The 11,699-nt window shown below is 43.0% G+C and overlaps 2 protein-coding genes across 3 annotated transcripts; one reads left to right on the forward strand and one right to left on the reverse strand.

Moving 5' to 3' along the window:
- Nucleotides 1-172: 172 nt before the first annotated feature.
- Nucleotides 173-5,488, reverse strand: GABARAPL2 (GABA type A receptor associated protein like 2). Its single transcript, XM_064670545.1, has 4 exons — nucleotides 5,214-5,488; nucleotides 4,852-4,907; nucleotides 2,771-2,943; nucleotides 173-757 (listed from the first exon to the last, which is right to left on the reverse strand). Exons 1-4 carry the CDS (start codon nucleotides 5,245-5,247, stop codon nucleotides 667-669), a joined length of 354 nt encoding a protein of 117 aa, XP_064526615.1. The 5' UTR covers nucleotides 5,248-5,488; the 3' UTR covers nucleotides 173-666.
- A 225-nt stretch (nucleotides 5,489-5,713) lies between these two features.
- On the forward strand, nucleotides 5,714-10,543 carry TMEM231 (transmembrane protein 231). 2 transcript variants are annotated; one of them, XM_064670539.1, is made up of 7 exons: nucleotides 5,718-5,897; nucleotides 5,974-6,143; nucleotides 7,158-7,286; nucleotides 8,150-8,293; nucleotides 8,581-8,662; nucleotides 8,797-8,902; nucleotides 9,771-10,543. In XM_064670539.1, exons 1-7 carry the CDS (start codon nucleotides 5,756-5,758, stop codon nucleotides 9,958-9,960), a joined length of 963 nt encoding a protein of 320 aa, XP_064526609.1. In that variant the 5' UTR covers nucleotides 5,718-5,755; the 3' UTR covers nucleotides 9,961-10,543. The 2 variants fall into 2 exon arrangements, with proteins under 2 accessions (XP_064526610.1, XP_064526609.1); XM_064670540.1 differs by lacking the exon at nucleotides 7,158-7,286 and having other exon boundaries at nucleotides 5,714-5,897.
- The last annotated feature ends 1,156 nt before the right edge of the window (nucleotides 10,544-11,699 follow it).

Here is an 11,699-nt window from a genome sequence, read left to right on the forward strand (position 1 = left end):
GGTTTGGAACCTACAAAGAGCTCCTTGTTTCTTCCTTGCATCATCAGCCACACTAAAGTCTGAGAAGCTGTTCAGCATCTAGTAAGTAATATAAGAAGCTGTATAGGATCTAGTAAATGGGATGTGCAACTTTCTGGACAAAATTAAGGTAAAGAAATGACAGCACTGCCTGTTTGTGACAGGAATTTTTATTGTACTTGTTTGTTAATTGAGAAAGAGGAACATACTGGCTCAATTCAACACGATCAGCATCTTGGTCCTGCTTAGGAGAAGCTAGCAAATCCAGTGTTCCCAATACTAATTTATTGGTTTTATTTTTCTTAAACTAACACCTCAAAACAGAATAAATGTGTGTTCTTCTCTTCATGTTTTAGTAGCCCAACTACTTTGCTTTATTATTTTATCAATGTCATCAAATGTATCCTCCAAAGAAGTGAGGCTCTGGGAATTCATAGCCATGAGAAAAAACCAAAAATGCACAAAACCAACAAAACTTTTTTTTTATAATTTAACAGTCTAATAAAACAAGATCTATCAATATATTAAGAAATAAATCCAGTTACAAATGCATGTATATAGAAGGAACTTCTGTGGACATCCGAACAGAAAATGATCAGCTATTTACAAGATACACAGCAGGATGGTATAGTATCCAAGACCCACCATTCAGAAACCAAATGTGTTCTCTCCACTGTAGGCAACATATAAGAATCCATCCTCATCCTTTTCCTTCTCATAAAGTTGTCCCATAGTTAAGCTTCAAGGGGAAAAAAAGAGAAAGGGTTTGCTTGGCTCATGACAGTTGCAAATATTAACAGTTAGAACCTTGCATAAACAAGGAGTAATAAAAGCTAAAACTTATAAATCTGTATATAAATTAAAATGCAAAAATGAGGATATATGAAAAGCAGTTGACTCTTGAGTTAGCAAAATGAGCCTGGGCTCTCTGCAGAGTAAATTTTTGATAATTCTTCACAAACGCGTTTGTCAGAATGCTTTTTATTTTATTGGAAATAAATCACTGAATGTATTTCAGGTTCTGAATCGTGCATTAGATGCTGTGACTAATACCAGGATTAATGGCCTGACAGTACTTGAATGCAGCTGCATTAATGTCTTGCTTCTTGTGTGAGCAACCTCATTCCTCCCTCCACCTGGTTCTGAATGTTCAGCCGGTCTCTTTTTTGGACTGTTTCTTTGAGGTCCAGGTTGTTTTGGGGGGCAAAACCTTTGTTTTCTATATTGTCAAAAAGTGATGACTTCACATAGTGCTGGTACCAATATATGTGGGCAGTAAATTACAATTTAGTTGGAAACTAATGCTTTTTCAGTGGCTGAGGGTTTGAACGTTTGATCAAATAAAAAATTTCTTAAACTTAATACGCATGTGGCCCTTCACAGTCCTAGCAGCTGTGGTCTTTAGGGCAATGTCTGTATTTTGAAACCAAAAAGAAACCCAAGCAATTACTTGGCCAGTACAACTGCTGCAACCATTTACCTACAGATGGAACAGGCAGTTGACATTAGTCAGGTGCACAAATGTTCCTCCTCAGCTCACCTTTCTCCAGCTTCCCAGGACTGAGAAAAGGCTCATGAACTGAAAGGTGGAGAGCGGATGGGAGCAACAGGGAAAACGACCACGTCGTTCTACCCAAGAGAGGAGTTGGGAGGATGTGGAGGCAGTGCTTGAAATGGAAGAGAACTGGTGAGTAGCAGATAGATCACTAACCCTTGACATCCTCCTCTCCTCATCCAGTTTATGTAATAAACTCAGCCTATGAGATGAGCAGAGCCATTAACAGGATATTTGATCTGTTAAAAAGTTATCATTTTTACATTGATATTGAAGGTTCAAGGCCCTTTTTTTCCAGTTGAGATGTTCACCTCATAGTGAACATGTGATGTGAGACAATGTGTCTGTCTGTCCTGTTCCTAGCAGTTCTACAGTCCTGTTATGAAGATGACATACAGGCATTCCTCTTAAAACAAAACAAGTAGAAAAAGATGGTTGTCATGGTTCTCCCTACTGTGTATCACAGAGTAAATAAAAGATGTTCCTGAGTCTGGACAGGTTACCTGGAGGGACTGTTACTGTTAACAACAAGTAAGTAATAAGAATATTATTACATCTAAGCCATGTAACAACATGACTTACTATTTCTTCAAATGTTGTTAAAAAATCTCCTGTAGAAAGCAGCTGTAGTAGCTGCTTCTGCTATATTCTGTATGTAGCAGACAACAGTGAAACTTACTCCTATATAAAAGCAATGTGGAAAACCTTTCTATAGCAATTGTGCATTTTTTTGTTTATAGATGAAAATAATTAACTTTTTAAAAAAGTAACAGCAATTAGTCTGTAACATCATAATTTCTTTGTAAGCTGACAAGTTATTGGTTTTTTAGAATAATTTATGACATTTGCTATTAAATATTTAATGTGCACCTTTTTTGTTACATTGAGAAGAATAATTTTTTGAGATTGATTATGTATGTGTTCTTGCACTCAGCCAAGGATATCATAACTGCAAAGCTCACCCTTTTGCCATGGAAGTAAATTATAATATAGTTTTCAGTCACCTTTCCTTTAAGCCTGGCTCAAAAAATAAGATGTTTATCAAACTCATAAGGAAAAACCCTTTACAATGATATGAAGATGTAACCAAACACCTCCTAAAACCACCAAATGAGCCTCAAAGAATGGTGTTACTGACCCTCTGATATGCACAGGTTTGCTGAAATGGTTCTGAATACTACGTGAATAGCCTCTCACCTGGATTGTGGGACAGTCTTGTCTACAAAGAGGAATATTGCTTTCTCAGATGGCAGTTGAATCCTCTTCCTGATGATCCACATGAACTGGGCCACGGTGATGTCAGATGGAACTAAGTACTTCCTCTTGTCAATATCAACAATCTGAGATCCTGAGACCTTCTCCACTATGACCTGTAAAGTGCAAGTGTGAAGGTCAGGATTGGGATGAACAGACAGCTTGGGTAAATCTCTTGCCTGGCACAGGCTGGCAACAGCGAGCAGAGGGGAGGAACAAAAAGGTTTCTTGACTGCAACCAAATGAGAGGTAGAACTGGCTCAGTACCGTAAAACCTGATTTTACGGCTACACTGAAACCTACATTCATACACACAATGGCTCAAAACTTCCTGTGTCTGAGGCTGACAGTCATGAGGTAAAAAGCTGCATTATGCCCAAAAGAAACCCATGACAGGGAATTACATGTGTCATTTAACTTCGTACACTGACGACACGAAATCATTGCAATGTGGACCCAAAGTTGAAAATAAGCCAGCAGTGTGCCCTGGCAGCAAATAAGGCTAATGGCATCCTGTGCTGCATTAGGCAAAGTACTGAGAGGTGATCCTGTACTGGTACTGGTGAGGCCACCACTGAATTATGCTGAACTGACATTAGAACATCTTTCATCATACCTTAGGAAATCAGGAATAGACTACAGGAAGGAAAGAGCAAGATGGCCACAAACAAAATGAAACAAAAAGCAGCAGACACAGGGGAAAGGAGAATTAAGCATTACTTGTGATAAAGACCTGATGCTTACTGCTCCATACAGGCTAGTTCTTGAAGGAAAAATGCAGCAGGTGGGGAAATCAGTTTTACAAGAGGTTCCAGTGTCTCCATTCCTTAGCTCTGTGTTCCCCTTAAAACAGTGTTCAAAAAACACTTTTAACTATTAAACTGGTACCAACTATTTTATGAAAGGTACACGGCTCAATCTGAATCATCAAGCAGAAAACATGGACCTGTCCAAACAAAGCACTACACTGCAATTTGAGATTTAATTCCTGTATCTACATACACCTTGTTGCCCATTCCTGATACAGCAGCATGTAATTCTGTCTCTCACTGAGAGTTTCTACGTTTCTTTTCCCCCTATGGTTAAGAAGGATATTCTTGAAGCAGATGAATGGATATCTGTGGAGGTGTATGGTCATTAAGGATGCTGCAGTCCATATAGGAGGGGACAGTTAGGCAGGAAAGGATGGGAAGGATCATATCAGCTTGCCAGACTGCAACTGGAGACAATGTTGTGACAATTAGGTGCAACTGAGCAGCAGAGAAAGGCAACAGGAATAGATTCTTCTCTGGGCTGTGCTAATGAAGAAGTTACTCACCAAGAGGTGAGGCAGGAGTAGCACTAACTGGCCCATGGTCAGATGGGATGTGGGACATTTTACACACGAGCAAGTAAGTTGAGAATGTGGACATGTTGCTAGCTGTTATATAAGGATGTGAAGCGTGGTCATTTCACAGACTGAAACATGATAAAAGGGATTGTGGAGTGAAGAAGAGAGGTCACTCACTATTTGGCAGAATGGTAGGTATTAATGCAGAAAGGAGGTCTCACCACTTGTACTGGCTCTTCAAACAGTGTTTGCATGAGATTCACCATGATGATTGGTTATAGGCATGGAATACAAGAGGGAATATCATCTAACTCATATATCCAGGATGGAGGATTGTCAAGGTTTAAAGAATTCATAATCTTTCTTAGGATCAGGCACAGAATGAATCCTCAAGATAATGAAGATGTTTGCTGGGATATAATTGCCATTAGAAGAAATCAGGACCCTTATAAATCATTAAAATGCCTGGAAAGTGTTTATAAAGTTAGGCACTCTTGCTTATTTGTCAATATACACTGGGACAGGAAAGGGAGCATTGGATTAGTTAGATGTGTTTGGGGCTTCTTTACAACACCTAAGGATACAAGAAGGAACATGAATTTACTTAGTAGGAACTGATCAGAGTGTGAAGGACGGAAACAGCTTATCTGCCTTTGCCTCTAAGTACTCTGAGGAAGCTGGCTCAGTTACTCACCGGGACACGGTCGGGGTATTTGGCTCGGATTTTTGCCGACTCGACACATCTGTGCTCTGTGAACAAAACTCATAATTAGTCACTGCACAGTAATACTACTGCCGGCGTCACAGGCCGAGAGGGCAGCGCCCGCAGGGCCGAGAGCCTGCGAGGATAGCAGCCACCTCCCCACCCTCCGAGGGGATCTCCAGCTTTTCGGCGAGGCCGTCCCCGGGCATCGCACCACCCTTCGGCGAGGGCCGCAAGCGACTGCCCGCCCACAGACGAGCGGCTGGGGGAGCCGACCGGGGCAGATGGCGACACAGCAGACGGAGGGCGGCGGGGCCGCTGGCGGGCAGCGCCCGGCCCGGGTCCACCCTTACCCAGCGCGTGGTCCTCCTTGAACATCCACTTCATGGTGCGGGCGGGCGGGAAGCGGAGCCGGCGGCGAGGCCCGTGTGCGGGGGGCGGGGGCTCGTGCCGGGCCTGTCGCTGTCACGGTCCCTGTCACAACAACAACAGCCGCGGCTCGGCAGGCGGGACTTCCGGCTCGCCCGTTCCCCGGCAACGGCCCGGCCCGCCGCGCTTCCGGCCGGGGATCGCGGGGCGGGGCTGTGGCATCCGGCGCGGAGCCACCGGCCGGTGGTGAGGCCGCCGTCAGCCCCGCACACGGCGCTGCCGGGGCGCTCGGGACCGCGCCACGGGCTCGGCCGGCCCGGCAGTGCCCCGGCAGTGCCCCGGCAGTGCCCCGACCGCGCGGCCCCTCCCGCCGCCGGCGCTGCCCCGCCTCACGCGGCCCGCGGCCCCAGGGGCGGTGCTGTGCGCTCATTGGCTGGCTCGCCCGGCCCCTCGGCGCTGATTGGCGCGGCTCCCGTCAGTCCGCGCTGGTGCGCGGCGGGAGCGCGGCCCGGGCGGAGCGCTCGCCATGGCTGGCGTGGAGCTGTTCTCGCACCCAGCGCTCTACACGCGCTACCGGGCCGGGCTCTGCTCCGCTGCGGCACTGGCGCTGTTGCTCATCACCGCGCTCACCTATGTGCCGCCGCTGCTGGTGGCCTACCGGAGCCACGGTGAGCGCCACTCGACCCCACGCGGCTCGGCCGGGCCCGGCTCGGCCCTGAAATCTCGTGCTGTCTCTGCCCTCAGGTTTCTGGCTGAAGCAGAGCACGTACCTGGAGCAGCCCACTGTGCGGTTCCGGTACGAGGTTCTCCTCGTCGCCACCATCGGGCCCAGCCCGGGCAGCTTCTTGGCGTGGAGCACGTTCCCAGCGTTCAACAGGCTGCAGGAGGACCGGCTCCGAGTCCCGCTCCTGGCGGTAGGCCTGCCCGGGGCGGCCCGGCGGCAGCGGCGAGAAGCGGGGCTGCAGAGTGGGGCAGCCGGCTCGGGGCGTGAGTGGGCACTGCTCCCTTCAAGGAACAGCAGCTTCACGCATAACCTCGTGCCTCACATCAGAATCCAGCTGGGAGAAGTGATTTTTAACGAGTCCGGTTTAACTCCCTCTTCAGTGCTACTGAATCATAGAATTACTTAGATTGGAAAAGACCCTTATGATCATCAAGTCCAACCATTAACCAAACTACCGGTTTCTGAACCATGTCCCTAAGCACCACTGGTGGTTTGCATGAACACGTCAGTTTACTTCCCTCAAATCACTTGTGCTCTCCTCCCCTGGCCACATGGCTTATCATGATGTGAACTTGCATGGGTCGCTAGGTAGGCCCTAGTTTTGGAAGCATATAGCCTTCCTAAAGCACATAGCCTTTGCCTTGCAGTCATTGTTCCTTCTGGGATTCCACAATGGCAGTTATTTTTCCGTCTGCCTCTGTTACGAGTCCTGCTATGCTTGCAAATAGCTGAGGTACTGGGCATTTGTGGCACGGAGGTGTAGCAAGCCTTGGCTCACAGCCAGGGATTGGAGTACAGAGGCCATTAAGAGGCATGCTGCAGTGGCAGGAGGCAAAAGCCTGACCACCTGTCATATTTGCACAGGATCTGACAGAAGATCCAGCACTAAAGCATGCTTTGTAGGATGCAGGGGAGGTGGTCAGAATGGTGTAGGGCAGAAAAGACTTTGAAGAGTCTAGTGAGTTTTCCCTTCCTGGGGGGGCATATGAGATGTTGTATAACAGACATCATTGCAGGCTTCTTCCTTGTCTCTAGTTCTTGGTCTATCAAGTCAAGAAGCTTTTTATTTCTTTTGTAACACTGCAGCTTATTTGCTTCCTTTGATTGTGCATACTGCAGTTGTGGAGGTCCCCTGGGGTTTTACCTTTTCTGGTTTTCTTTCTAACAGAAATTCCTGTATTTTTAAAAAATCATATTATTTTAGACTAGAGAAGAAGACAAAAATCAAGATGGCAAAATGGATCAGTTGCATTTTGAATTGGAACTTCCACTCCAACCCACAGAGCATGTATTTGGCATTCAGCTGATTCTACTCTTTTCCTACCAGCTTTATGTGAGCATTTTTAGTTATGTTTGTTGTGATGTATAGACCCAGTGTAATATTCCAGTAGTGGTTATACACAAAGGATGAGAAGAAACTTTTCACATTTGAAATTCCTATCTAAAATATTTATTTTACTAACAAATATTTAATTTTCTCCTCTGCTGAGTCATTCCTAGTCTAGCTGTAGCTTGCGTATTTTGATACACTTTGTTAGAAATTTTTTTTTAAATTTTTTCTAAGATCTATATTCTCTTGGGTTGTGGTGCAGCATAAAAGACAGAAATGCACAACAGTGAGTATCAGTGTGGGTGGCACCAGGAAATAACTGATAGTCTTGCAGTAGGGAGAGGGATGTGCATTCTTACATACTGCTGTGTCTTGACATAACCAGTTAGTTTTCTGAGGTGGAGAGGCAGGCTGTTGCAACAGCCTAAAACTCCATATATTTTGCTTCCTTAACAACTCTTGAAGCATTGGTAATGATCTACCAGGATCTTCTGTATCTTGTAACAGGGAGGAGGAAGAAAGTATTACAGGAAGACAAGACAATACAATTCTGCTACTGTTGTATCTCAAGGAATGTGTTCAGTCATCTTGCTACTTTTTACATGTAATACTGTCATTAACCACAGACTGTTGGATTGAATTTCCTGTGGAAATTTGTATGCAATAACTAAGGTAGATCACTTCATGAAAAAAATAAAAATAATTTTTATTCGGTGTTCCCTTGTTTAGACCAATATAATGATCTGAAACTTGGGAGTCAGAAAAATATTGAATCCACGTAGAAAATTTGTAGATACAAAGAGGTAGAAATGTGTGTGGGGGGGTGTCCCCGCCTAAATTCTCTTCTCTTGTGTTCACTATTTCAGAGAATGTCAACATTTGTGATGCAGAGCATGGCTTTTCTTCAGTTTTTTTCTCCTGTGCCCGGGTCTCGGCTCTATATGAATGGAGACCTGAAACTGAACCAGAGGCAATTACTTAACCATTGTGGACTGGATACCAGATACAATGTGAGGAAATGTTTTTCCCTTCCCCATCAATTCCCCTCCCCTTTTATCCTCCTGGTATCGTAGGTGACACCCTGGTTATTTGTAGTCCTGCACAGAGTGAACCCTAAAACTTTGGAACTGGTGTTTTATTGTTAGGCTAAAAGAGGGAAGAGGTTATTGTGCCAAGATGTTCAGTCTGATGTTTATGTGCATTCCCTCAAGGGCATGGTTATTTTGTGTAAGAAACTCAGTAGAATTATTGTCTCAAAGACTGGACAAATAATGCAAGTGTCTCCTTGTTGTAACAGGTGTCTGTGGTCAATGGCACAAGTCCTTTTGCAAGTGACTATGATCTAACAAACATCATTGCAGCATATTGGGATAGAAATGGTAAGCCTGAATGTGCAGCTGTGAACTACAAGACAGTAGTAGTTCGCATATTGGCAGATGTTTTGTGAGGTATTTAGGTCCTGTATTAAGACCTAAAAGCCCCTTAACCTGGATGTTTCCTTTCCCCATTTTAGTGACAACAGTCTTTTCAGATCCCAGCCCTGTTTGGATGACAGGAAGAGCAACAGATACACCATTTATCATTAATGCCACTATTCATTATCCAGTGGAAGTTATTTTATATCCTTTGAAAACTGCATAAACTGTGACATAATTGGGTTGCGTTATTTAGGCCTTCACATACAGGCCAAGTGAAAACTGTTTTCTTCTAGATTTGTTTCTAAACTTTTTCTTTGTTAGCTAAGCAAATGCTGAAGTTCTGGAGTTAATGAAATACCTATTTTCCATTCCTCCAGATGGTTCTACTTGCCTAACCACTTTCTGCCTTTCTCTACTGGGAACTTATGTTGCTTTTCAGCTTTACTAAACAGGCCTTTAAGGCAGTTTCTTAGCCATTTTCAGTGAATATTCTTAGTGAATCTTGCTTTGCTCATGCAGCACCTGCTGTCCCAGTCTGTCACGGATGCCACTAGCAAAGCATGGTACTGTAGTCTGTGACCTAAAGCAAATCATTAGAAATATGCATGCAAGATAATAATAACCCCCACAGTGGAGGAGTTACATCTGTTACACATGCAAGCAGACTTGATTTTTTTTTTTTTTGCAAAATAATACTTTGTTAATTGTGGTTTTGCTCATTTTCTCAGACAAGAACCAGCCTGTGTTTAAGAGAATCTGTATGGAGCATACTTCTTAATGAGGTTTGTTTACCTGCCTGACTATTACGAATAACAACTTTCTGGTGAGTCAGGCACAAAATAGGTACTTTACCCAGAATTGGTTTAAATGTTTTCTAGGACAGATATTCTCTGCAGCTTTTGTTACCTACTGTGGTAAAAGGCTTTTAGGTGTTTCTGTGGCTCAGAGGCTTTGCATTTGCTACAAAAACTGATATCTTAACAGATTTTGTGCCTTTCTGCCTCTGAGTTCCTTTGTTTGCTTATTGCAATCAGAAGCTTCTTCATTAACACTCCTTGACTTTCTTTAAATATCAGCCAGGATTCTGGGAAATTATTAAATTTGCCTGGATCCAGTATGTCAGCATCCTCCTTATCTTTCTTTGGGTGTTTGGTAGGATTAAGATGTTTTTGTTCCAGAATCAGGTGTTGACTACAATTCCAGTATCATCAGTTCTGCCAGTGTCTCCAGTACTATCCTACAAACACCACCAGTCCTGAGGAGATGCCTGAGAACACTTTAATGAAATGCAGTTCAAAAATAGTCACCTGCTTTTATTCTCTATTCACTTTTTACTTTGGAAGATCAGAATTTTGTAAGTATGTTTCAAGTATGCTCTGTTTGTGCTTTCTTTTTAAATACAAGTTCATTCATCTAATTTTTCTGGGAACACTGCTTTGGAACTGAAAATTTTAATTTTTTTGACAATTAAGAGTTAAAGAAGAGCTTAGTTATTTTTTTTTGCAACTGGACCACACTTTAAAAGCCAGTAGGAAGCAATGAGTCTGCTTTTGCATTATCTTAATTTTGCTACACCTTGAAGACTGAAAATAATATGCTAAAAGTAACAATATAAACTGGTTTTACTGTCTTGTGAATTAATTCACTTCTGACTTAGAGTTCTGTCCAGAGCTGTTTGTACATGCATTTATGTACACTATGAAATGAAACAAAATATGAGGAATGTGAAAAAATGTATGGATGAGTTAAGGTCAGAGACACTCCTGTCACAGTACAGCCACAGTTATGTGGCTATACATGCTCAGCAATTTAGTTGTTAAATTGGATGATGGATAAATTCAAGGTTGATGTGAGAAACTGGGTCGTGGGTGATAGCATGTGCAAGGTTTGCACAACCATTTACTATTGGCATTATTACTGTAGCACTAGACCATTAATTGTGAATTGTGAATAGTAAAACAGAGAAGCCTGGTATTTATTGAAAGAAAAGTAACAAAAAATACTACCAGAGAAGCTTTAGAGTTCCAAAGTAAGTGAATAATTACTTTCAGAACTTAAATAGCTTAGAACTGATAAAAAATATAATCACCTGATGAAGATGATATTTACCAAATATAATCACTTTTTCAGATGACTCAGTTCCCTGAATGAACTTGTTATGTGCCTGCACAAGCATTTGAGTGGGCATAAGCAAGGGGTAGAAATCTCTGGAGAGGCCACAGGACCTCATTTTAAGGGTTTGAATGTTGTACTCTGACAAAACTGGAATGTGTAACAGTCTTCCTCCAGGCTGAACAGAAAGCTGTTCAAGGTAACAACAGGAACATGGAAGAGACTAGTGCCAGCAAACAACAGTATTGGGAGACTTCAGTAATTTCTGTCTCACTGTTATCTCCTATTGTAGCCTTTCACCTTAAGTTATGACAAGTGATGCTGCTCAGAGCAACAGTTCAGTGAGTGCATGTGAAATAGAAAATGGAGAATAGGTCTGGTTTAGGAAAGACAGATTAAAGTATTGTTATATTCTCTTTTCCTTTAGAAAGAGAAAGCTGGAAAAAAATCCTCTACAGTAATTTAAGTGGAGAACTATATAAGTTAAAAGGACGAAATCAAAAAGAGTTATTTGCTTGCCAGTGGCAAGTAACTGTTTAGTATGACCTGAAACAATCCCTCCATTTCTTTTGAAAGAGGTGTGTGTCATGACTGCAGCTAGTAAGTGAATGCAGGGTGAAAGGAGCCCTAAAGGCAAGTGTGACCACAGCAGGGGAAAAAAAACTTGTTTGTGATACCTCTGCTGTGGTAACTTCCTGGATCACTGTTATACTGAAAATAGTTCTTGGTTCATAGTTCTGACTCGTTTCTCAAGCTTGAAGAGACATTCTACTTCTGTAAGTAACCAAGCAATAGAAAAAAGATTTTTCAGCTGTAGCAATAAACTGAACTACAGGGAAAAAATATACCTGAGGATCTGCTGCAAGTACCATTAAGGGAGGTTGAG

The sequence above is a fragment of the Pseudopipra pipra genome, chromosome 14 (genome assembly GCF_036250125.1).
Source record: "Pseudopipra pipra isolate bDixPip1 chromosome 14, bDixPip1.hap1, whole genome shotgun sequence".
In the NCBI taxonomy this organism is placed as follows: domain Eukaryota; kingdom Metazoa; phylum Chordata; class Aves; order Passeriformes; family Pipridae; genus Pseudopipra; species Pseudopipra pipra.